The sequence below is a fragment of the Lemur catta genome, chromosome 4 (genome assembly GCF_020740605.2).
Source record: "Lemur catta isolate mLemCat1 chromosome 4, mLemCat1.pri, whole genome shotgun sequence".
Classification (NCBI taxonomy): Eukaryota; Metazoa; Chordata; class Mammalia; order Primates; family Lemuridae; genus Lemur; species Lemur catta.
The window spans coordinates 85,807,726-85,835,723 of NC_059131.1; the positions used below are offsets into that span (position 1 = coordinate 85,807,726).

At 33.7% G+C, this 27,998-nt stretch overlaps 1 protein-coding gene across 7 annotated transcripts in view; it reads left to right on the forward strand.

Annotated features, from left to right (window-relative positions):
* Positions 1-27,998, forward strand: part of CPEB2 (cytoplasmic polyadenylation element binding protein 2) — a 62,885-nt gene that overhangs the window by 32,176 nt on the left and 2,711 nt on the right. For 4 of the 7 annotated variants that reach the window (XM_045550394.1, XM_045550392.1, XM_045550395.1 and 1 more), the window contains 7 exons: positions 3,327-3,350; positions 12,556-12,726; positions 14,019-14,108; positions 18,512-18,630; positions 18,916-19,030; positions 21,843-22,024; positions 26,694-27,998. The exon at positions 26,694-27,998 is cut by the window's right edge and continues 2,711 nt beyond it. In XM_045550394.1, the coding sequence (XP_045406350.1) occupies positions 3,327-3,350; positions 12,556-12,726; positions 14,019-14,108; positions 18,512-18,630; positions 18,916-19,030; positions 21,843-22,024; positions 26,694-26,921 (929 nt within the window). In that variant the 3' untranslated portion in view covers positions 26,922-27,998. The remainder of the gene's footprint in view (positions 1-3,326; positions 3,351-12,555; positions 12,727-14,018; positions 14,109-18,511; positions 18,631-18,915; positions 19,031-21,842; positions 22,025-26,693) is intronic. The other 3 variants (XM_045550397.1, XM_045550393.1, XM_045550398.1) reach the window with 1 other exon arrangement.

Sequence of the window (27,998 nt, forward strand, 5' to 3'; positions counted from 1 at the left end):
AACAGAAATAAGTAGCGGGGGAGCAGCTAAGGGGATCAGGAATGGTATTAGCAAGCTAGCTTGAAATATAAATTTGCCATGATTACCCACATATATAGCCATGTGTATGAGCAAGAGCTTTCTGTACTTTTTAGGAAGAAAAAAGTTATGTGTATTTTTTAATTAAGAAAATTTACTCAGTAACGAAATTTCATTTCTGAAGGCAGATCCTCTAAATTCACTATGTTAAATATGAAAATAGGAAACTTGCTAGCCATCAGTTTTTTTGTATGCTGGCAGAACAAGTAGAGTAGATAACAGATTTCTTTTGAGTCTTGAAAAGGATTATGACTTGGAGTGTATATTTCTCTCCTTAGTTTTGACTTTTTCAAGTTGAAGAAATAAAAATTTCTTTAGTTTCCTCACCAAGAGAACTTTAGCCTGCATTTATTTCCAGCGGATTTGGTTGGTTTGCCTTTCCCTCCCTCCAGCTGCATAATCCAGCTACCACAACTGTAGCTGTGAGCTAATACACAGAGCACAAAGCCCCTAATCAGAAGGTGAGGATCATCCTGTTTCCTTTTGGTAGCTATGGGTCCCGACCTAAGATTACTTGGAAGCTAGGACCAAATTGTAAAGTCATTTGTATAGGAGAGCTCTTCAGGCTTTTTCCAGAGCCTTCTTTTTAATCTTAAAATAAATAAATAAACACACACAACAATAATATATTTTTGACATATATGTACATATAAACATAGGTATGCACATACATGTTAAGTAGCCCATTCCTCATTTTGTATAAATGTTTTTGTAATGCTTTATAAAATAGATCTACTTGAAATTTAATGTTATAAACACAATTTTTATACAACAGATTTTCCCCATCTTTTTTTTCTAAATCATATTCTAAGTAAGTTTGGAGGGGGGGTGTATTGTTTAAAGAAGTCTTTTTTAAAATGTAATAGTCAGGTAATGATACTTTTTTTCTTACTGGGGGTTTCTGATAATTCTGATCCGGAGTTATAGTAGAACATACTCCAGAAATTTACATAGGAACATTGGTAGGAAAGTGAGTACACAAACCATTGTTTTGTGTAATGGTAGCAGATTGGTTATTTCCATGACGGGGAATAGGAAATGTTTCACATGGTTTAGCTTCATCTGCAGTCAGTTCTATTTTTGGTAATGTAGAGACTTGGAATCTGAAAGTTGTCCAAAAAATAAGTGGAATAACTCTTTACAGGATTCTGAAATTCCTCAGGTATGAGATAGTTGGAGAACTTTTCTAAATAATTATGTTCAAGCCTAGGAATGACATGAAACTTAAGATGCAGTGAAATTTATACATATTTTCTCCATTTTAGTATTGTAGCCTCAGCTAAGAACATAACAGCTAAGAACGTAAACTGGTTATGATGTCATTGATTTTCTCAATAAGTCAAAAGTTATGTGCCACATGATGACTTTATCATAATTCATCATTTGTCTTTAAACTTGATGAAATAGTTTTTTGCTTGATAAATCTTTGACCCTTTCCACCCATGAATGAAATTCCCCAAAACAAACTTATGCTAGATTAATATCATTAGACTATTCATAGGGATAAGCAGGAAGCCCAATTCCTGATTCATGCTGTGAAGTGTTTTGGGACCTATTGACCATTTCTAGGATTAATATAACCATTAAGACTTCAGAGAATTTACTCTTCTATAGCCTATTCTTGATAGCTCTGTTAAAAGTTCTTTTATCAGTCTGATTTTTCACAGTTGATCTCCCATCACTTTGAAATATTTTTTAAGGCCTTTATAAGTCTTAGAAGATCTAGACAACATAATTTTAAATGCTACTTCTACTCCTACCCTCACCCTAAACTAATATATAGGTCAGGTAAGCTATGAAATAAATCTGCCAGGCTTTGAGGTAATTGGAGCTCAAGGGCAGGTTAAGTGTATGGTAGATTATATAGCTAAATAAAGACACTAGAATGGCAGAAATGCAGATGAAGTTAGTTTTATATAAAAGGCTGTGATAAGCCTATATTTGTTGACTTATTTCTTAGAGGTATAAATGACTAACAGTTGACAAGTTAGTTTTCCCCACTTTTTATTATAGAGGAACTAACGCTATATTCTCACCTTGTAGGCACACTTCCTTATATTAAAAGCCTTAGTATAAAATTAAAAATATATTTTGTAAAACTTTTATAAGAGAATATATTTAATAATGTGATCTTTAAATTTTATACTCTTGGGAAGACTACATTTCTGACAACTTTTAATACATATTCTGATTTGAGATTTATTATATAGTGAATTTTTCCCAAGCTTAAAAAAATCTGTGAACATGAAATAAGGTCTTAATTTTAATAGTCATTTTTGTTTGTTTGTTTGTTTACTGCCTGGACTTCATCTATTAATTCCAGAGTAAAGTTACTTATTGTGTACTCAGATTTGTGGAGAGGTATAATTTAAAAACAATTTGTGAGTTTTATCAAACTGGTAGTTTATGGAAAAAAAATTGCAGTTTTTTCTTTTTTCTGTAAGAATTACATAAACATCAAGTAACATAGACTAAAATATGCCTTTCTGCTTTATACTTTTACAGTATTTAGTATGGGTACTATTATCCTATGATGATCTTAATAGTAATTTGTATCTGAATCTCTTGTATTTTAGAGGCAGACACATAAACACTTAGTGAATAGCTATTACAGAATGTTTCAAAAAGATAAAAAGCATTATTAGCTATAGTATATCATTAATCATTTCTGTAACTAAGCGAATTTGAACATGGGTTGATTTCTTACATTCTATCTAAGCTGTATAGGCTTCGGAGTATCAGTTTAATAGTAGTGTATCTTCTTAGTCAACTGTGTCTTCCATCACTATTTCCTTGCAGGGATTGGTATAATGTGGATTAGATCTGAATAGCTATTTATTGGATTATATATGCCATATCACTCTTTATAATAAGTGGAAAAATAATTTAATTCAAGATGTTTCCATTCATTATGAAAATTATTTGGGATGCTATTTAACTGTAACGTGTTGTATATTTCTGTCATGATCAGATGAAACCAGTATTTGTGAATTTTAACACAAATGAGAATAAATTGTATATTTCCTGTTAATTTCAGAGTTTCATATGGTTGAGGTAACACACACACACATATATATGCTTTGTAAATGGTAAAACATCATGCAAATGTTATATGGTGACATTGTCATAGCTCTTAAAGTAGCGCTAATTTCCAGATGCCCACATAGCTTTTCATATCACAAATATTTGTACATGTGGGCTTATTTTTAGTTCTGACATTTTACAATTTGTCCTTTGTTTACATGCAGCAAGGAGTTATGGGCGAAGACGAGGTAATTCATTTCTGTTTGCTATGGTATAACTGTTTCTAATTGGGTTTTACTGATCAATGCTGTAATTAATTATTCCAGATTTTTCATGCAATGTCTGAAAACTCACAGAAGAATTATATTTTGATTTGAGCACTTGTCAAAATTTTGAATTCTAAATCTCTTAACTTTTAAAGCATATTTTCATACTAATAATGATTATTTAACAAATTTTGTCTTTTAAACTGTTCAGATTTTAACTGTTGTGTTAAAAGTTATGTCTATATCTTTTAAAATAAAGCTGCTATTTTTTGTTTGTCTGATTAAGAAATATGCTTAATATTAGTGATGGTCACATACAATATGATTTTCCTACTCTCTAAATCTATAACTGATTCTTATCTGTGGTAATATACAACTCTAGATTATTAGTTTTATGTTTGGCCCAGTTGAAAATAGCACATATATCAACTAGATAATTGTTAACATTGATTTATAGTAACCATGTTGTTAATATATGTCTTCTAAGAATATAATCCCCTCTCCCTTTCTCTCTCTCTCTCACGCACGCACGCACAAATCCCTTTCCCTTTTCCTCTCCCTCCCCCTAGCAATATTCCCCTTCGGATTCTTGTGTGATATTCTAAGGAAAAAGCTAGGACTGTGTGATACAGGACTATTATTGAACTCCCTAGGAAAGCAGCTGACATTTTCTGTGTCTAAAACTTTTCCTCTTCCTTTTCTATGCGCAGAAAGTAGATGGGATGAGAAGAAGCAAAAGTAGTAACCTTACATTGCTTAGATTATCCTTTAAATGAACAATAATCATATTTATGTAGTTCTGCTTCTTGTAAGTGCTACACTGAATAAAAAGGGCTTTCCCTGACCTCTAAAAATCTCCCTTAACCCATGGAGGATAGGCAATAATAATGGTGCCCTTTGATAAATTTTATAGATGTGTGCCAGTGCTTCAGTTTCTTTTCATATAGTCATGAGTGTATGCACTTTGAAAACAAACAAGCAAAACCATTTGCCACCACTGACAACCAAAATTGATATTTTATTAATATATCTTTAAGTGGTATTTTTAATATTGTATTTCAGATCATCTGAATTTAACTTCATTTTCTGGTTTCTTCAAAATGCTTGACCAAATCTTTTGGTTCTTCAGTTTTCTAACTAAAAATAAGAGGAAATAGAAGATCAAGACTTAGAAAACTGAAGCTGAATGACTTTCTAAAGACTGTTAGTAGCAACCTGAGAAGAGGGGAGGGAAGTTTAGAATTTTAGTACCTATTTTCAGATTTTTTACTAGCTTATTTCACTATGCTATTTTAATAATTGGAGCTTTAGTTCTCTTGAAAACAATCCATTTACCAATCTGTGATTTTTAGGTATTTTTTAAACTATAGAGCAATTCAGGATTCTTGTTAGATACTTTCCATCTTTTAACTTTAATGACTTATGTTTAATTTGGCATACTCCAGTGTAAATATCATGATCTAGAAAGTTCTTAGGAACCAAGGTACAAGGAAGTTATGTTATTATTTATCTTCATCTCAGTTCAATAATTGTAGATTATGATTATGATATTAAGAAGCCAGGCGCAGTGGCTCACGGCTGTAATCCTAGCACTCTGGGAGGCTGAGAAGGGAGAATCGCTTGAGCTCAGGAGTTTGAAGTTGCAGTGAGCTACAGTGACACCATTGCACTCTAGCCAGGGTGACAACATGACACACTGTCTCTAAAAAAAAAAAAAAAAAAAAAAAAAAAAACAGATAAAAATTTCTTTCCCTGCTTTTAGATAGTCACTTGCTACCATTCTATATATCTTAATCCCTTGGAAAGTAAAGATTTCTTCTACTTCAGAACTGCCTCCCAGAATTGGAAAAGGAAGACTATGGTTTTAAGGCTTCTGGTAAAAGCCTCCGTTAAGACAGAACTGACAGTTGTCACACTTACTCGGCTTAGTGTAAGCAGGGGGGTGAACACCTAAACTTTACCCTCAGATTATATGGCATTATTAATAGTAATTTTTTAGTTGGTCTTCTTTGAATAGCAGGAATTTGCTTTTAAAATTTTGGTTTTGATAGTCAGATGAAAGGTATACCCATTATAAATAGCTACTGAGAGATTCTATTTGAATTTGAAAGTACTTTGACACAGTAAGTAATAATTTTTTTAAACCTGCATACCAAAGGAATGACTCAGAAATGTTTAGAAATAGTCACCTGGCTCTTTTCTCCTATTTTTTACTCATTTTTCTCCATTCTATACTAGATAAAATATCAATGTCAGACTGATAACCTTTTAATCACCAAGGACCCCCTTTTATGGGTTTTGAGTTTTAAATTTGATCCATCAAAGAAACTGTATTTATTCATTTATTTAGTCGTTATTCTTTTTTAAAAAAATGAATCACATGACATATCAGTATCTTCTGTTTATGTGGGATGTGTCATACTGAGTTGATATAATTTTTGTCAAAAATAAGTCATAGCTTGTTTACGCCAGTGCAATGATGGGTGGACAGTATTATTTTCACAAGGCATTCTGACTTTGTAATCCAGTTTAGGAAGGACTGTTTTTTCTTCTTACTTGCAGCCTTTGACTCACCTTTCAACCCAGGCACAGAGTAGCTGTTTTCATATAAAAGATTTCCCACTTAACTACTACAGTCAAACCAAACTACTACCAAAATGACTTTCTATATTTGAATTTCTTAATAATGTTAATAATAATTTTAAATCAAGCTGCCTCTAGATATTTATAAAATATACCTTGGGAATAATCAACATGTAGTTACACTGGTAGTAACTAAGAAAAAACAAAGATTTCTTTCCCTGTTTTTCAGTTGGGACCAGTGTATCTCTATCCCCTAGGAGCCATGTAGAGTTCTACTTCAGAGCTACCTGGGGGCAGCGTTAGGAAGGAGGAAGATTCACATGGGATCTGCCTTTAATATATGGGGAACTACCTATCTTTTGTATAAGATTCACATGGGATCTGCCTTTAATATATGGGGAACTACCTATCTTTTGTATTTATTGTTTGTTCAGTGTTTCTTCCCTTTCACTCTGAGAGTGAACATATTGGTCTGGGGTTGGAATAGGGTGATGGATTGGGAAGGAAAGTGTGAAGTGTAACTTCAGCTCTATCCTTTCAAATTATTTCTATAGCACAATATGTCCTTTAAATAAAGGATTAAAGAGCTACTGTGCTCCATTTTATAGTATATAAAATATATATGTATTGAGTAATAGAAATTTAAAGAAACCCTCTTTAGTTAATTGGTACTAAGCCTTAGGAAGCAGTCTTTTCTACCAGGTAAACTAAAAGCTTGAGCTAGTAGATTTTATATGGAATGGGAAGATAAGAGAAATAATTTTAAAGGGAGGCACATTATGGAAATTTAATTAGTGAGGTTTGATTTTTTTTTCATAATGTATAGCCATTCAGATTTACATGCTATAATAAGTAAGGAATTATTAATAATACAGTATACCATGTACTGTTTTAAAGTTTACACAGGATTTTTAATCTTGTGAAGTAGCCAGAGTAAGTGTATACCCCCTAATGTCACCACTACCAAAGCCTTTTAGGATTAAATCAAGGCTGAAATCCTTATCTTTGATAAATAATTTTGATAACTTCAGAGAATGGGCAGGATCTCTGAAGCGTGAAAAAAAGCCAAGATACTACTCCAATATATAGGGGTCAGCAAACTGTGGCCCACAAGCAAAGCCTCTTGTTTTTGTAAACAGTATGTTGCAACACAGCTATTATTTACCCATTCATTTCATTTGCCTTATGTCTGCCTGCTTTGGAGCTACAGTGATGGCACAGTTGAGTAGTTGCGACAAAGAATGTATTGCCTGCATAGCCTAAAATATTTACTATCTGTACCTTTAAAAAAAATTTGCTAACCTACCCTGAACCTTAAAGGAACTGATTGTACCTATTCTACACCTATACCCAGCCATATCAATTTTTATAGGAAATAGTTTTAGTTAACTCAATTTTAAGGCAAATATATCTACAAATTAAGTTAAATTTACAAAGACATATAGAGTACTAGGTTATAATTGTCTTTTTAAAGTTAAATGTCTCATTGATCCTTTATAAGAAAGGGACACACCTATTATTGGGGCAAAATATTTTTAAGTTATTGATGCAGTTTATGGTGGCTTTCCCAGTTCTTTGGAGAAGCGAACCTGATCAGCAAGTCTATCTGTAAACATGTGGTGCTCATGAGAGATCAGTCCCAAACCTACTTCTGATGTTTTGGTAGTTTTTTTTTAATACTTCCAAATTAAATAAAAATTATGCCATCATAGTGATGGGTTATCTACCTGATGGAGTGACTACTAGCATCTTAGAAGATAGGAAGACTATCCCTATTAATCCTTAATTTATATAGTTTGTGTTTGGGTTTTTTTATTTTCAGAACAATATTTAATAAATAAAATTACAAGATGGTATATTGAGAAAAAATAACCATGCTTAGATTCAAGCTGTAAATTGAATAATTTTGTGTATTGTCTTTTGCTCTACTGCCTCTTCCTATTGATATGTTAGGAAATGTCTTTATTCTGGGCTTCCAGAATAAGGCTAACATCGGAAAAATCAAGGATTATTATTAGTGTCTGGGTGGTACATTAACATAGCCTTCAGTGTCTGAGTTAGTAATTAACTTCTCTAACATGCATGCACGTGTGCCACATTATCCATTTACATGAATCTTTTAACATTTTTCTCAGCAAATTTTTGTCATTTTCAATATAGAAGTCTTGCATATTTTTGTTAAATTTATCTATAGGTATTTGGTGGGTTTTGATGAAATGGGAATAGTAATATTTTATTTTATTTTATTTTATTTTTTTGAGACAGAGTCTCGCTTTGTTGCCCAGGCTAGAGTGAGTGCCGTGGCATCAGCCTAGCTCACAGCAACCTCAAACTCCTGGGCTTCAGCGATCCTACTGCCTCAGCCTCCCGAGTAGCTGGGACTACAGGCATGCCCCACCATGCCCGGCTAATTTTTTCTATATATATTTTAGTTGGCCAGATAATTTGTTTCTATTTTTAGTAGAGACGGGGGTCTCGCTCTTGCTCAGGCTGGTCTCGAACTCTTGACCTTGAGCGATCCACCCGCCTCGGCCTCCCAGAGTGCTAGGATTACAGGCGTGAGCCACCGCGCCTGGCCTGGAATAGTAATATTTTAAATATGTTCTTTAAGAATTTTGCATCTGTGTTCATTAGGAGTATTGGTGTATATAGTTTTCTTTTAATGTTCTTGCCAGGTTTCAGTGTCAGGGTTGTGAAATAAGTTAGGAAGTGTTTCCTCTTCCTTTATTCTCTTAAAGAGTTTGTATAAAACTGTTGTTATTTCTTCTTCAAGAGTCTGGTTCATTCACCAGCAAAGCCGTCTAGGCCTAGAGTTTTAAGTTAATGATATTAATTTCTTTTAACAGATAAAGAACTATTTAGATTTTATTTTTCTTGTGCCAGTGTTTAAAATTTATATTTTTCAAGGAATTTATTTCCTTTATTGAATTTATTAGCGTAAAGTTCTATTCCCTTTTTAGCCTTTTGATGTCTGTAGGTTCTGTGTTGATTGAAGTCTCTTTTTCGTACCTAGTAATTTTTTGTTTTAACCATATGTTGTTTTCTAATATGCATTTAAAACTATAAATGTTCCTCTAAGCATGGCTTTTGCTGCATCCCACAAAATTTGTTGTGTTTTTATTACATCATAAATTTTATTATATCATAAAAATCAGTTTTATTCCTCTGAGCTACAAGAACCTGAAAAAATATATATGTATCATTCTTAGGAAACATATTTAAAATATACTATACAATGATAGACATTTAATGGTTCTCCTTTTATAGCTATATTAAATTGAATTATGGGGAAGCGCAGTTGGCAAGGTAAAAAGCAATATTTTTGTTAATGGTATATATTTAGTTACTAAGTTTTAAATGAATATTTAAATCAGTAGCTTTTATAGCTTCTTGAAAGAAAGTGGTGATTATTTTCAAGCAATGAAGATTCTTGTTAGTATGGCTAGTGTATGAAATGTTCTTAACCTTTTTGTTACATCTTTTGTTTAGCTGAACTTTGGTTAATAGATTATGGATGCATAAGTTATAGACTTTTTTATAGTTATAGTAGCTATAATGTTTTATTATAGTTAATAAAAGTTCAGATCATTTTTGGGTCACCCTTCTTTGTGCCATTGCTTATAATGATGTCATATGTCACCACATTCAGTATTTCTATTTAAACTCTAAATATGATCTATATTTTTTCTCAAGGTAAATGTGTATTAGAAAGACTTTATTATATTTATGGAATTGCTAAGTTTGTATATATTGGTATATATTGGGACATTTTAAAGTAAAATAGTTTCCAAAGTATTGACATGTCTGAAATGAGTATAGAATTTGAATTTGTGATTTTCTTCCATAAAATTGAGTTAGTGTGCATGTTGTTTCTCTACCATATCTCACTGCCTTTAAAATGTAGAATTATTCAGTTGAAATCTAACTTTATCCACAATATTTTTAATGGATCTTGATGAGGTTCATTATATTAAGTAAAAATAGTTTCATGTGGAAGAGCTTCCTTTCCATTGATCATAAAGAATATTGACATTTGTTTTTCATTGATCTCTATCTCTGATAACAGAGGTATTTGGAAAGTTAACGTAGTATTCACAAGGTTACTTGGTGAACATGGCTGTTTTTTTTAGAACATACTATTTACACTGAATTCAAATCTGTATAATAATTCCTTTCTCCTGCACCGAAAATGGTCTTTCTCAGCTGGGCATGGTGGCGTGTGCCTATAATCCCAGCTACTTAGGAGGCTGAGGCGGGAGGTTCCCTTGAACCCAGAAGCTTGAGGCTATAGTGAGTTGTGATTGTGCCCCTGTACTCCAGCCTGGGAGACAGAGTGAGGCCCTGTCTCTAAAAAATTAAAAACTAAAAAATGGTCATTCTTCCTGTTGTTGTGTTTTATAAACTTTACATTTTTATATCCAACATCTAGTTAGCTAGCTCACTTTTATAGGCATGTGGCCACCTTCTTCTTGTCCCCAACCAGTTCTATGCAGGCTGTCACATTTCTAATTATCTTTATTTATGTCACTTGCATCGTTATGTGTCATATTTTTCAATATGATAACATATTTTATGAGTATCTATAACTGTATATATTATGATGGAAACTGTAGATTGTATGCATTGACTCTTATCCAAAAAAAAAATTCTTCACTTAATCTTGAAAGAAAAATAACCTGTCTGCATTCTTATTCTTTTTCCTTTAGTCTTTATCTGATGCCTGTACTTTAAAAAACTCGATAACTACATGCAGTATGATGACTCCAACCCAACTTTACTAAAACTGCTGCCTTCAAAGATCATGCATGTCCTCACACACAATTGTTGTTTTTAAAAATCATTATCTAAATATCTCACATTGTTACTTAATTGCTCTTTTTTTCTTTTACATTATTCTTCTTTGGCACTTCTGTCACAGTAATATTTTGGCTTCCCTTTTACTTTTCTTACCACTCCTTTCTCTAGCTCCTTGAATGTTTCACTTCTTCCTTGTAAGTTTCCCCAGGAGCTATCCTCATCATTTCTTTCTGGAGTTTTTATCACTGATGTTACCAAAAACCTTAAACTGTAACCTTTGTGGAGTTCACTCCAAATTATGTTCTCAGAAATAATTACTTTTTTCTTTTCTACACTCCATTTCTAACCTCCTACTATAATTCTGAACATGCTATCAGCATGTGAAACTTGTCATATATGAATGACGCTTAACTTATTTTCCTTTCTTATACCAGTTTCTGGTCTTTCCAGTTCTTATCTTCAGTTAATGGTCCTTATTCATTTTCTAAAACCTTCCTTGGTTTCTTCCTTTTCCAAACTTTTTCCCTATTTTGTTTTCTGTTTGCTTTTCACTGTTGTCCATTCTTCATTGATTTTTTTTACACAGCTTCTCATTTCCAACTACCTTATCCATATTTACTAAGATAAGTCTTTCTAAAACACAGGAGTTATAATCTTGCTTGAACCCCTCTATCCAGTTCATTTTTTTCACCACCTTACTAAGTAAAATGTCTCCTTAGCCTGGCAGTCACGGAATAAGCTAGCCTCAAAGGGCTTTTCAAGCTTTTACCCTCCTTGTTCCTGACATGTTTCAGCCAACCTTGACTACTCCATATTTTTTAAATAAATTCATTTTTTCCTATTTTTTAAAATGTTTCTCCTTTTACTTAGAAAATATACCCAAAACCATGTTCCTATAAATATTTTTACCTGTAAATATCCTACCCTCTTTAATGCCCTAAGTAAGCACTACTGTCTTTCCCCTTTTACCACAAATGCTATCTAATTTCATTTGGAGATTTAAGAAATTAACCCTTTTATTAGCCAGACGACTACTTTCCTCCAACATATTTCCTCTGAGCACTTTGAAGCTTTCTTATAGATAGGTACTGTAGTTACATATATAGATGTTATCTTTTCTAAATGCACATTCCTTCACAGTAGGGATCTATATTTTATTAGATCTTTTTTTTTGACCCCCCCCCAGAGTGTCTAGCATCAGAACTGTTTCAGAAGATTGTACAGGATGTGCCCTGTACAACGATGCATTCTTGAGGGTGGGCTCTAATGGGTACTAAAGTCCTAGAGGGGATGCCTTTTTCTATTTTGCACATGTCTACCCTTTCATATAATTGGCACACGTGTGATAAGTTAGTTCAAGACCTTACATACAAGTATTCCTTGTTGCCTTTGTTCTTACTTACCGTAGTCTACAAATCCCTTTTTATTATATCCTCTTGTTTATTTAGTCTGTATCATTTCCTTTTTGCCACCAGTTTCTAAAAGGTGTCTCTTGTTACACATCCAGTCTGTCCTCATACATCAGGTTTTTGCTGTTGTCCATAACAAATTAAAGTGATGTAGTCTGTCTTCTACAGTTTCATAGTTGTCATATAACTGTGTTTATTTCTAAGTCATTCTTCAGATTCTTTCTTGAATCCAGGTAATTAAAAGCACATACTGTCTGAATTTCCCTTAATTTTTTTTTTACACCTGTGTCACCTTAATTTTTCAGCCTTTGGATTTGTCATTAGTATTTTTATGCTTGACTTTAATTTATTGTTTTCTTAGATCTGAGATTTAAGTTATATTTGTTCTTATATTTTAGGTCGTTCTTCCCTCTTTCCAATAGATGATGGCTTGTTGGATGATGGTCATAGTGATCAAGTTGGTGTTTTAAATTCACCCACATGTTATTCAGCTCATCAAAATGGAGAACGAATAGAACGCTTCTCCCGGAAAGTTTTTGTTGGTGGTCTTCCTCCAGATATTGATGAAGGTAAGGTGGTGATTTGGGCATTAACATAAACCAAAAAATAAAACAATATTAAAAAACATGAAATATATGTGAACGGGATATGGAATTTTTTACCTCTAGTAGAGATTTTCAGAGTTAGAATGGGTATTCATCTCTTAAAATATTCCATCACCTGTTAAAGTATGGACGTAATTGAACAAATAACTTTTTAAAGTATTTGTGCTTTATATCTTATAATGCATATTGTTACTGTGAGAATTTTTTATAACTAAGATTTTTATTGACATAGGTCATATCCCACTTTTTTTTAATTACAGAACATATTTGAATATACAGCACTTAAAACTTTTTGTATGACCATAACACATACACGTGCAGACACACACACACACACACACAAATAAGTGGAACCAACCATGAAACCATATCTGCAATGCATGACAATCAAAAGTTTAATTTCTTTAAGGGTAAATGTGTTCTTAGAAACAGGAAAGAAAGAGGCTATAAACCCCAAAAAGGAAATGGAAACATGAATAGGAAATTCAGGTTATACAAAGGCTAATAATCATGTGAAAATGATCATGTGTAATAACAACAAAATAAAATAATTCAAGATAAAGATCAAAAATATTGAAACTGTGAAGTTGTGGGAAATCTGTCACTCATTCACAACTGATAGAGAAGATATTGCTACATTTTAGAAATTTTTTGGTTATGATTCAAATACCCACAAACTTATTCTAAGTATTAATCAGTATGATAAGATTTACATGTAATGAAATAACTTAGAACACATTGGATTTGACCTGTGTGGGTTTCAGTGAAACAACCTGACATGTGTCAGACTCTAGTATATTTTACTAGCATCATAGCAGCTATTCAAGTCTTGTTTCAGCAGACATTTTTTTGTTGCAAGAACATGATTTTGCTTGTAAAGCAGTAATAGATCTTTTTATTTAATTTGATATAACGTTGGAATTTTTTCCAAGTCGGTGCTATTTATGATTTGGTATACTGTAAAGCCATTAGTATCCATATAATGTTATATAAAATTTTTACATTTATATGGAATTGATTATTCTAGCCAATGTGCTACTTAAAAATGGATTTATCTTGACCAAAATAGTTATTAGGTTTTACATATCTTTTTAATTAAGGGTATTAGGACATATTCCCAGTGTTAATAGTCTGATTTATCTTAGAGTATTGCTCACTTTTAAATATTAAATTTTCAAAATAACCTAAAAATACAGGATATCTTAGAATTGGTGGTTAAAACTAATTCCTAATATATATTATTGTACTTTCTTAAGATGAGATTACTGCCAGCTTCAGAAGATTTGGGCCTTTGGTAGTAGATTGGCCTCATAAAGCAGAAAGCAAATCCTATTTTCCACCGAAAGGTAAGGGTTTTTATTGTTAATGTTTGTCAGGGAATTGGTTGTATGAGAGCAAAGGAAACAAATATCAACTGCTTGCTTTTATTTCTTTAATTTCTGCTTGTTTTCTTTTCTTTTAGAATTGAATATGAGCACATCTTTATATAAAAGTTAATAGAGTAACTTGTGCAGGCTGATAACCGAGGTTGAGGGACGTAGATTGGTCCTGAGAACTATTCCAATTTTACTTTAAGCCAGGCATGAATCATAAGAGACTTACTATACTTTCACTATAATGATTTGATAATGATTTTACAGACTCAAATCAAGAAATGTTTGAGTATTTTCTCTGTCTAAAGCATCCTTCAAAGTAACTTGGGTACAGACATATGAAAAAGTGTCTTTCTGCATTGTGAAATTAAGATCTATGTGAATTGATTTCTTTGTGTTTTATAAAATATAAATCTATGAATAGTTTAAATAGTACACGAGTTACATGAGTGTTCCAGACAGCAGTCATTAACAGCAGAGCAGTGTAAACCACACCAGCTCTGTTGGTGAATAAATAATTTAGAGGAAAAAGTGACTGGTCAAGTCTATTTTTTTAACTCCCAGTTATATAAAGAGTTAGAATGTGAGGAGACTACTTAGTTGTGTTAGTCACTTATTGCTAGGATAATACTGTGGCTGATCACCAGAGGGCAAGAATCACAAATTGTGCTGACCTTCACGTGCAAGTCACACTGGAGGCTACCATCTGTGGGGAGAGGAAGTATACCCCGCCCACAACAGCAAAGGAAGAGGGAAATGGAGAGTTGAAGGTTAATTCAGTCAATCAGAATTCTAATGGCATATTCTCTGAAGTAAATAAAAGAAAGGGGGTGCTGAAAGACTAATAAGACTTCACTTTGAATGTCATTGAAATATAATTTTAGAAAAGATACACACACATACCATTATTTACATGGCTGAGTGAATTATCAAACCTGGAGAAAAGACTCCAATAGATCTGTTAAATGGTCTGATTTCAACTCTAGGAAAAGAAACATGACAGAGAAGTTATTGGTACACAAAAACTAGCTAAGGGTTTCTGGTTATGAATTACATGGGTCATCACTTTTTGTCATTGAAAATTGTAGAACCTCCATTATTAGTTCATGTAATTTTTTAGAGAAATGAAATAATGCAGTGACTTTTTTTTATACTTTGAGATCTTATACTTATGGAATCCAGAACATCTTTTGAGTAGGGCTTCTGGATCTCAGGCGTCTGTGAGAAGCTGATTAAAGCTATTTACCTCTTTCCATATACTCTAGAGTTTACTGGACTTGGAGGTCCCAAACCCTTGGTTTAGAGAGCAGATTAGCTTCATATAGATAGAGATATTCATTTGTTAGCTTAGTTTTAAGCTGTTTTTGTCCATAGTTTAACTATCTTGTTCTTTTATGATGTTTATTTTGAGTGTTCAATAAAAATGCCTCTTAGTTTCTAATGTTCCTGCCTAAGCTACCATCATTCCTTGCCTGGAGACTCCAGCTCTCTCCAGTTTTATCCTACAGTCCAGCCACATCAATCTTTGAAAACTCATCTGATGGTGCTATTCCTTATTCTCCTGGTTAAACCCTTCAGTGGTTTCTCTTATTTTTAGGATAAAGGCAAAAATGGATTTGCCTTCCCCAGGCTCCCCTTCTTTCTGGCTTCTGCTGCTGCTTGTTCCCTTCCAGTCCTCAAAACTGGCCTTGCTCCCTCCAGCCCCAGGGCTTTTATATATGATAGTCCCTTGGCCTGAAGTTTCTTTCCTGTATCTCTTCATCTATTAATACATATGCTCTACCTGTCTTTTATATCTCGGCTTAAGAGTAAGTTGATCATGGAAGACTTTGAGGACTCACCTAGTGAGGTCAGCCCCTCCTGCTGTGGGCCTTCCCATCTCCTAAAGTTGTCTGTCTCTTGGACAGCACTTATTACAGCGGTAGTGTTACATTTTTACAACTTTACAAATATGTGATTATTTTGTTAGTGGCAGTTCTTTTATGTGAGACTGCGTCTTTATTCACCTTTGTTAATATTTGTATCCTTGTATTCTTAATAATTCACAGATTGATAATTGCTCAATAAATAATATAAACAACAAAAAATATGAGATAGAAAAATTATTTTGACCTCAAGTAAGGTGGGAGGAAAGCTTCATTGAGAAGTTTTGAATTAAATCCAAAAGGTACTATGTAATTTAGATAGATAAAAAGGAGTTGAACAGTTTCAGGCAGGAATTGAAATTTAATTTTGGAAAGGAATTAGACATGGTTTCAGTGGACACAAGGACACAGGTACACATTTTTGCATGAGCCATTTGTTCATATAAGGGGATGGTACACTCTAAGCCTAGAAAGATGGGTTGGAACCAACCTAATAAAGCAGAATAGTTGTTGTCATTGCTGTTGTTGCCATCATTGTCATTGTGTTTTTTGCAGTGCTTATTTGCTCAAACTGGAAAAGAAAATATCACTGGCAAATCATAGTTTTTTAATGGTACAGTTTTAGTTAATTGCCAAAAACCAGTATTCCCAAACCTTGGTCTTTTAAGCATTTTTGTCATTTCTGTAATTCAGCATTTTCTATGGCTTGGAAAACACTGGTATATAAGTATCCAGTGGGTGAAGCTGCCTTGTGATTAAAGCAGTGACTCAGCCCACGGATGCTGAGACATACATGCACGTGTGTTTCCCCTGCAGTGAGTAACATTCACCTTATGTGATTATTAGCTTGCTTTAATAAATTCTAAAGAAACTATGAGTGGTTTTTGGTAAGAGTATTTTAATATCTAAAGGCTTGCATTAGATAATTTACCTATCATATTGCTTAATTTTTATGAAACAAACTTTTCTTTCCTAATAACAAAAATTAGTTAAGCAATATTTAAGGTATTATTTTTAAATTAAGGAATATTAAAATATTAACATCAAAAGTTATAAAAATTAGACATTAAAAATATCTAATTTAAAATACTATTTTAGTAAATTAGTCTTATATCCTCTTAATTATTACAAAGTAGTTCTCCAGATCGTTAGTTTGTATCAAAATTATGCCCTTAAACCAGTTTTAATTTTTTTCAAGCATATTTGAAATTGTTTCTAGCAATTAATAAAGTCTAAAGATGCATTTTTTAATCTTACATACTTTTACCTTTGGAAGTTTCTATTTGTGTAGGTTGATTTGATGGCTTTAGGGTTTTTAATGCAATCAGATATTTTAATTTTATTAAAATGAAGCACTTTTGTGTCACATCAGACCTTTGTGGCATAAAAGCCATTCTTGACAATGAACTGTGTTTTTTGAGCTCTGAGTAAAACATGACCTCACATTTCCCATTGTGTTATGGAACAGATGTGTATGCCCTGTTTGATGTCTGCTTCATATTGGGACTAGATTACAATGCTGTGCATTTATTTGCATAGAAATCTTGTCAAGGCAGTGGATATTCTTAGGTCATTTATAATTATCAGCTGCTGGGAGTAATCACATAGTAGTAAACTTGCAGTATAAATTTTGATGTCTTTTTATATGTCTATTCTGTTTGCTGGATATGTGAGTTTTGATTACAGATTGACTATTGGTTGTTCAAAAGGAAAGAAGGGAGAGCATATTTCCCAATAGTATAGGAATCTAAGCAAGAGCTTGGATCCAAGTCCAAACATAGTTTCTGAACAATCTGAAAAAAGTGCTCTACTGCTTATCCAAGTTGAGCCTTGATTTAAAAGTTCTGACCCACGTTCTGTTAAGGAACATGTCTCATTCCAGCCTCCCTAGGGTAGCTTTCCTAGTATCATTTGGAAGTTTTCATGGGTCTATAATTTTTCCTCTACTTAAGTAATTTCCTGGGCCTTTCCAAGTATGCTTTAGTCCAAAAGTGTACACTCAACTTGTATTAACATTATCTTGAAGGCATCATAGGAAACTTTAGCTCCAAATACACTTGACTGGTTAATTCTGCTGAGTTCTTTATGAAGGCTGTATCACTACTAGAAAGAACTTGGAGACCTTGGAGCTGACCTGGGTTTGAAATTTTTCAGCCAACTACTTGCTATGAAACTGACTTTGGGGAAGTAATTTAACCTCTGGATAGCTCAGTTTTTTTCTTCTGTAAAACTGGAATAATTTTTCATAAACTTGCTGTGAGAATCAAATGAAATAATTCATGCAAAGTTTTTAGTACAGTACCTAAGTGGTATATATAAAGTAGCTAATTGCTTTACTGAGTATCTGTTTTAGTGTATATCACATAGTATATTTGTTCTCCTATAAAAAGTATAATAGTTCTGGTGTTATTTGATAGTTTTTCTTTTGCAAAAGCATGTATTTTCCCAGTAGTATTGAAATTTGGGGTGTACTCACCTTGATATATTGCCATATTTTAATGGTTATTCCAGGCTATGCATTCCTTCTCTTTCAAGAAGAGAGCTCAGTTCAGGCACTAATTGATGCTTGTATTGAAGAAGATGGAAAGCTGTATCTGTGTGTTTCCAGCCCTACTATCAAAGACAAACCAGTAAGTAAATACTGTGTGAACTTTTCAGGCTGAAATACAAGTTTTCCAAAAATTGTATTGAAATGATTGTTAATAAATAAAAAGACAATTAAACTATCATGTTAAGAGTTCAATTTTTAAAATATTCAGATGATTTAAAATATCTAGATCAAAAATTATAACAGTAGTTTGTTTCCAAACCCAACTATACAAATTTTTAAATAATAAAATGATCACTGTTAACTGGCAAAAAAATAAATGACATAAGCTATCAAGGGAATAAGACCCAATGTATTTTCTTCATAGGTTCAAATCCGTCCTTGGAATTTAAGCGATAGTGATTTTGTGATGGATGGTTCTCAGCCATTGGATCCCCGGAAAACAATTTTTGTTGGAGGTGTTCCTAGGCCACTAAGGGCTGGTAAGTAGAATATTAACAAATTTTGTTTTTTAAAAAAATTATTTAAATATTAATTAGTCCATTCAGTAGAGAGTTGTCAGTTATTATGTACATGGTACTATAGGGCAGGGCAGGGGAAGATTCCTCCTACTCCAATAGTGACTGCAGAATTCTGCTGACTACAGAATTCTGAGGCAAATTCTGAGAACCTTCCTTGAAACTCAAGTCACTGGAGAATTTTCCAATTCTCTGTCTCATCTATCGATATTAACATAGTAGCTAACTCCAAGTAGACTCTATAAGAAGAATGTGATTTCTTAAGTATAACTCTCCATAATATGAGAATTTTGGGTCTGTTTATTTTATGTGGGTTGATTCTGGTATCTGAAGAAGAAATGTGGAATTTTCTTTTATCTATATTTTGACCATTAACTAAAGTAGCACTTTAGGTATGTGAGTGATAAATTTCTGTTTATCAGTAACCAGGAACCAGAACTCTACCAAAAGATGTTATATAGGAACATAATTATAGATGCAAAAGCCCACTGTATATGCGAGTTATGTGGTACCATGTGCCATGTGAAATATGTTAATGATTCCATTGCTGAGAACATCCTCTTCCAACCTGGGAGATATGGGTTAAAGAACTGTTCACACATGTCACTTATAGAACATGATAACTGCTACAAAGAAAGACTACAGGGAATAGAAGAACATATAGCAAAGGAATGTGGTATAGTCTGATATCTTGATATATTTGTATTTGAGCTGACATATAAAGATCGAACAGAAGTAGTATGGTTGGAGCGATAGGGTTGTGAGGCGTGTGTGTCAGATGAAGGGAATCGCTTACTTAAAGGTCTTTAGTGAAGGGAAGCAGGGTGCCTTGGAAGGACTGAATGAAAGCCAGAGTGGCTGGCTTGGGATACAGGGAGTGAGGGGAAGGACACAAGATGACATTGACAAAGTAAACAGGAATCAGATCATGCAGGTATAATAGGCTAATTTGATATTTGTCCTTGTAGTAAGGAGAAACCATTGAAGAATTTTTAAGCAAAGAAGAGACATCATATTTGCAGTTTTGAAGGATCACTTTGGCTAGTCACTGGCTCATGGAGAGGGAAGCAAGGTTGAGAGTAGATAGGAGTAGGCTAGTTTAGGAGCCTGTTATTGCAGTCCAGGGAGCAGACATTGGTGGCTTGGATTAGCAGTGGCAGGGGAGAAAGAGCCAAGTGAACAGATGTCACAGGTATTTATGAGGTTAATGCAAAGGCTGAATCTCAGTTTTCAGTCTTAGGCTAATAGGTGGATAGTGGCACCTTTTACTGAGATATAAGGAACATTGGAGAAGGAACAAGTTGAGAGGGAAGGTTGTGGTCTTGGTTTTGAGCACAAGTTTGTGGCACCATTGAAAGCTCTCAAGTAGAAATATCAAAGCATGTGGTATCTGGTATGTTCTTTCAAGAGAATCACTCTTTCTACTGTTTTGAAAATAAACTGGGAGGGCAAAGGTCAAAAGCAAAGAGAGAAGGCTGTTGCCATGAACCAGAAGAAAAATGATGTTAGCTTGAAATAAGGTATTAGTGATGGAGGTGGGGAGATTGGATTCTAGATATGTTTTGAAAATCAAGTTCACAGGATTGCATGTGCAGTGGGAGAAAAGAAAACAGAAAGGATGAAGCCAAGGATCCTGACTTGGCAACTTCATCCTTTCCGTTGCTTCCTAACTGGGTCAGCAGAAACTCAGTGGAGCAGGTATAATGGGATGGGGGAAAATTATGAGTTCCATTTTTAACACACTGAACGTTGCAGTGTCTGTTAAACATCAATATGAATTGCCCAGTTGACAGTTGTATATGTGAGTCTGGAATCCAGGGGAGAAGTCTAGAATGGAGATATGAATGTAGGAGCTTGAAACAATGTAGATGGTATTTAAACCCATGACATGGGATAAAGTCACCAAAGCCAGGAGTGTGAATAGAGGTTCAAGGACTGAAATTTAGGGTACTCTGACCTTGCAAATAAAGGAGTTGAGGATAAACTATCAAGGAAGACTGAGAAGAATTTATCAGATAGGAGGAGAATTAGTAGAGTAATGTATCCTGGAAGCCCGATGGGAAAAATATTTGAAAGAGAAGGAAGGGATTAACTGTGTTCAATGATGCTTACAGGTAGATTGGCCATTGGACTTGGTAGTGGGAAAGTGACCTTGGCATGAGAAATTAAAATGGAATCATGTTGCGATAGTCTCATTAAAAAGGGTTGAATAAAGATGGGAGGAGAATGATTAAGAAGTACAGGAAAAATTTTTGAGGAATTTGGCTGTAAAGGGGAACAGAGAAATGAAGCAGTTGCTAAGAAGGAGAAATAGGATTATGAGAATTTTTTTTTAAATTATACTTGGACAAATTACACTTGGACATGATCCAGTATGAGTGGAAAACTGATGGTACAGAGAAAGGAAAAGGAAAAGTTGCTGAAGCAATGTCCTTTCATAGTTGAGAGCATGTGGGATGTAGAATACAAGTGAAAGGATTGGATTTAGAAAAGAGCATGGAATTATTTCTCTATAGTACCAGGATGGAAGACAGAATAGATAGTGGGTTTAGTACTGGTAAGTGGGTAGGTGTAGTAGTGGTGAGTATAACTTTATATTTTTTTTAAAAGTGGTTTCTGATTCCAGTTTCTCCTTTAACAACTGCCTCTTGTCTTCCATCCCCCTCCTGGTGAAATGTTAGCATCCTATTGACTTCTACTTTATCAAAAAGGACTTAAAAATTGTTGATTTACTGTGTTCTCTCACATTTGATGTGAACTTTTTTTCCTTTTCAAGTGGAGCTTGCTATGATCATGGACCGGCTGTATGGTGGAGTTTGTTATGCAGGAATTGATACGGATCCTGAGCTAAAATACCCAAAAGGTGCTGGGCGTGTTGCTTTCTCCAATCAGCAGAGCTATATTGCTGCCATTAGTGCTCGATTTGTTCAGCTTCAGCATGGTGATATTGATAAACGTGTAAGTTGCATATTGGGAATCACTTATGTCCTATAATAAGGTGAGGGAGTTAATAATATAATACAAATACTGTTTATTTTTTATACTCCTTTAACTCTTAGAGTTAAAGGGTAGAATATCAAAATATTCTTGAAATATAAAATTCTTGAACATACTTGATACTTTAGATACAATATTTTTTAAAAACTCATTTTACATCCATGTCAAAATTTTTATTAGTCAATAAGGTCTAAATATCATTCTGACCATGGAGACACAGCTTGTTTTTAGAGCCATACTCTGGTGTCAGACTGCATGGAATTAAATCACATTTCTACCATTTTCTCTGTAATCCTGGGCAAATTAACCCTCTCTGTGCCTCTTTTTCCTTATATATTAGTAGAAAACAATGATAGTATGTCTCTCTGTTATTTTGAGGATTAAATAAATTCACATACGTACAAGCACTTAGAACAAAACTTGGCACAGAATGTTATTTATGTGTTGGTTTTCATTTGTAAAAAAATCTAAGATAAAAATCATTATGTATATTTCGATAAAATAATTGACCTAAACTTTAAAATATTTGCTCTTTAGTAGCATTGCTTAGGTCATCACAATAAGAACTTTTGAGAAAACCTAGGAATGATAACTGAAAGCCACCCTATTAAATAATTCCAAGTGCTGATTACTACCATCTAAAATACAGGAAAAGGAGTGAACAAAACTCAAGTGTTCATTTATAAATCTATTTCATACTAACATCCAGGAGTGGTTCCTATACATAGCCAAACAGTATTCTAAAAATCATGTTTACATTTATAGTACAGCTAAGATATACTGAGAATATGGAGTAAATGAATTTTTTATATCTAAATTAGTAGATATAATTTGAGTGGGTACTTATTTTCCCAGTGTAATAGTTTCTTGAAGCCTCTTATGAGGCTATTTGGCACATTAAAAGAGTGTTTAGGAGACAGGAAAGCTGGTTAACTAATAGTGATTAAAGAGACCATGGACTCTAGAAGTAGTCATCAGTGTAACTACCAATCCATCCCATTTAGAAAAGAAGTACAACATAAGTTCAGTTCACAAATACAGAGTGGCTTTTTTGCTTGCATTGCTACTTAAAATGTTGCCCCCCACCCCCCCCAAAAAAGTAAAGGGAGAGACTCTGCTTTTAATCAGATCTGCATACATAAACTTTTTGAACTGGTTTGAACCTTAGAATTCCTATAGCCCTATGATTCTCAACCTCAGCTGCACATTAATCACCTGGGAACTTAGAAAAGTCTTGACATCTGGGTCCCACCTCCAAGATTCTGCTGTAATTGGTCTGAAATGCAGCCAGGGTAGCAGGAGCTTATAAAACTCTCCAAGTGACAGAAATGTACAGCCACAGATGAGAACATAATACTGTCTGACCCCCTACTTTTACAGAGAGGTGATAGGTCACAGAGGAAATTATTTATATAGTATATAATTATGGTTGTTTAATATGCACAAGTATAAGAAAAATATCATTGCAGTGTCATGGTTCATATTTCTTTATTTCCAAAATGATAGTGAAGGGCCAATTATTTGGAGCAGGGTATTGATTCTTAAAGAGTAACTAAGATGCAGAGCAGATGAGTTGTGAAACACATGCCTTGTTAAAAAGGCATTGCAATACCTGGAGAAAAGTTTATTTTCTGACCTGTGTGCTACAAAAGTAATTTTGAACTTTCTTCTAAAGAATTTGAGTCTTAAATATTTTACAAGTCACTAGGATTTCTTATACAAAGAAATATTAAGCCATTGATCCTTATACCTTCCATCTCTCCAATAAGAATATAGTTATTAAATCATAAGAAGAGATTAAATTTAAATATGTAACTGACAACCCAAAGATACATAGTATACTTATTTGGAGAGAATTGAAATTGTTTATTCAACTTATTTTAGTGTCATGGACACTTTGAATATTAGTTGCTGTCTCTGTGATAGCTGGGAAGCACAACCACCACAGATGGGTAATCATCGTATTTTTTTGTAGATTATTCCATGAGTAATATAATTCATTGTAACTTCTGGTAGATATTAAAGTAAGTGGTGTTATATTTCAAGTTGGATAATTATTAATTATTAATTATTTCATTAGTTATGAGTCCACGTGACAAAACATTACCTTGACTAGGTTATCTGAAGTGAAAAAGGAAAAAACATCATAATAGAAAATAAGACTAGGTGAAGCATCGATGAAATTCCCTTTCACACATATAAGAGTTAATTGTTAGAAACTACTAATCAGTAATAGGTTTGAAATCCAGTTTTCCATCTTTAAAGTCCATGATTTTGAGCTAAGTAGATTAGCTCCATAAACTAATATCTAGAATTTTAAAAACTACAAATAATTGAAATCATTGTATTGGTAAAATTTTATTCAATAATTTTACCTTAAGGAACTCCTGAGCACCTGGCATTTTATGAGGTATTGTGGAAGGGAAGTAAACATCAGAGACCCTGGCCTTCACTTGGCCTAAAATCTTATGGTAAAAACAAAAAATAGCCATGAGAAAGAAAGACAGAACATACCGTATTCATTCATATGTTTATAGAGTTTCTGCCTTGTGCCAGATACCCTGCTAAGTACTAGGAACTGAATGTTGAGCAAATGCGTGCTATCCTTGTACTTATGCAGTTTATAATCTAATAAAACAGAATCCAGTAATTCTCATGCTACCTTGATTTATTCTTTCATCATAGTAATGCTCTTCTTTGATTATAGTTATAATGAAGATAATGAACCAAAATAGAAGACTGGCAAAGAAAAGATACAGAATCCATAAAGGAAAAAGTTGAGAGATAAAGATTGAGCAAAAAAATTTTAGAATTTGTGTCAAAGATCATTTTAAAAATCAAAGGCCAATGGAAAAAAGATTAAAAAAATTTAACTGGCAAAGAGAACTTATAAATCAATTAAAAGAAAAAAACTCCAACAGGAAAATATGCAAAGGAAACAGACAATTCAGAAAAGCAAAGTGTCCTATGTACATAAAATATGTTTATCCTAACCCTAATCAATGAAATACAAACAGCAATGTAGCTCCTTTATCTTCCAATCAAATATTTGTCTTATACTTAGTTCTCCTTTTCATCAACTTATAGGTTATTTCCAGTTTGTTCTTTTTACAGATATCTTTATATATTCATTTTCTGCACACATGCAAGTATTTCAATAGTATACATTCAGAATAGAAATTTGGGGTCATATATATATATATATATATATATATATATTTTTTTTTTTTTTTTATCATGGACAACCTCTACTTTATCTCAGATCCAACCCTTCAAACCACTCAATTTTCTATCCTCTCCTAAGGAACAGCTGACAAAAGTAATAACCTTCCATTCATAAAGTTATCACAAGCAAGAAAGCAAGGTTATTACAGCTAATAGTAACTAACACTAATTTACAGAATATTTTACCATGTGCCAAGTGCTGTCTTATGCTTTTACGTGCATAATTTAATCCTCCCAACTCTAAGACAGGTTCTGTTCTCACTTCACAGATGTGGAATCTGAGGTTGAGAAGTTTATCATTCAGAGCTGACTCCAGTCTAAAGTCTTCTGCTGAGTCAGCCCTTCACAGTGGGACTTTATATCTTATAAATTCACAGAAGTCTAGGCATGCCTTAATAAGATTATCCACAGTTCTGGTTTGTCTGTGCCAGTTACTTCCAAGCAGGGTGTGACACTTACCTGCAGTAGAGAAGCACTGCTGTAATCAGCAGCTGTTTGGATTCAGCCATGTCACAGGTGGTATTGGAATGAGGGAGAAAATGGGGTGAAAACCATTTGTCTTCCCTTGATATCCCTTTTGTTTTTCACTCACAATCATCCCACCTCTGAAAATACCAACACACAGGTGTTTTAAAGATGTTACTTCAAGAAAGATAAGGGATTTTTATACATTTTAAAAGTATTTTCTGCCTTTGGAAAATATAATAAACACCATTTAGTTTATAGTCCTCAAGAAAACATTAAAATAGCCCGGGCTCAGTGGCTCACGCCTGTAATCCTAACACTCTGGGAGGCCGAGGCGGGAGGATCGCTCGAGGTCAGGAGTTTCAGGCCAGCCTGAGCCAAGAGCAAGACCCAGTCTCTACTAAAAAAATAGAAAGAAATTATCTGGACAACTAAAAATATATAGAAAAAATTAGCCAGGCATGGTGGCGCATGCCTGTAGTCCCAGCTACTCGGGAGGCTGAGGCAGGAGGATCTCCTGAGCCCAGGAGTTTGAGGTTGGTGTGAGCTAGGCTGACGCCACGGCACTCTAGCCCGGACAACAGAGTGAGATTCTGTCTCAAAAAAAGAAAAAAAGAAAAGAAAAAAAAAGAAAACATTAAAATAAAATTACCAAATTAAGTGCTCATAATTTAACCCACAGTGAATTATAAACATGAAACATCATATATATGATATTATATACTATATAATATATATAAAACGATGATTAGCACAAGAACAAAATGATTTAATTTTTTTTAACCTACTATGTGGTAAAGCTACTTCCTTGGGAAGCTGTCTATTTTCTCAGCTTTTAATACGGTCTTTTTCTCTAGAACACTGTGTAAACATTTTAAGTTATTACCAAATTTGATTTCTGAAGCAGACCCCTAATGAGACATTTTTTCTTCTATTCTAGGTGGAGGTAAAGCCATATGTGCTAGATGACCAGATGTGTGATGAATGCCAGGGCGCACGCTGTGGTGGAAAATTTGCTCCCTTTTTTTGTGCCAATGTCACTTGCCTGCAGTATTACTGTGAGTTTTGTTGGGCAAATATCCACTCTCGTGCAGGACGTGAGTTCCATAAGCCATTGGTAAAGGAAGGTGCTGATCGCCCACGTCAGATCCATTTCCGCTGGAACTAAGAAGAGCAAACTGGCCTCTGTGTAACAAGGAAAGAAAGGGTGCATGTGGCTTACTGTGTCTGAAGATACTGACATGCAGAAGAAATAAGTGCATTCTTCTGCTTTTCACCCCAGCTATCAATACATGCATCTTTATCAGCAGCCAAAACACTACAAGCCTCTTGTTTTTCACCAAAACCCTACATCTCAGGCTTACTAATTTTTGTGATATTTTCATGTTAAAATAAAATGTTTTTTTGTATTTTCTCCAAGTTATTTTTATATGTAAAGTTAAAATTAGATGTGAGAATGTTTTGCGTAGGGGCAAACACAGTCTGCTGCTAATAGTGGGGGAAGCGTGCACTTATTTCTAAACATGGGTTTTTAACTTCAAGATCTGCCCCAGTAATTTACCAAAGGTAGCAAAATAATAGTGAAGATGGAATATGTCTGCTACAAATGCTTATTTTTATTGTTGCTATTTTCAGTGTATACATAAACTAAAAATTAGGGTTAATTTTTTTGCTCTCCATTTTGACTTGCAAGAAATAATACCTCAAGATAATCTGATTTATTAGCTATTTTTAAACATTTTTAATCACAAGCTGTATTAGCTTTGCTGCTATATAGGTGTTATGTGTAAATGCCACCTATTAATACGGGATTGAAAACGTTAGAGACACACTGCATTGCAGATAAAATGCAGGCAGCACAATATGGCCTAAACTGCCATAGTTTTAGAATGTGAAAAAAAAATGCATGTTTACTTACCTGTATACACCATATGCATGCACTAGAATTATTAACTAACAAGAGGCAAGGTATTGCAAATGTTAAAAAAAGCTCTCTTGAATCTAGGTAGCATGAACAAATTATAAAATTTGTTTAAAAAAAGCAAACTTGCATGCATTATTGTGACTTCAAGTTTAAAAAATTGTCCTACATGTGTACAATATGCAAATTAGTTTTAGATTAGAGAGTGCAGCCATTTTGTGATCTGGTCGGTAGTGGAATTCGATTTTATGCAGACTGGATGTAATATTTGTAATCCCTGTGCAATTTTGTGATGTGCGGTTCTAATTCATGTGCAGTGATATA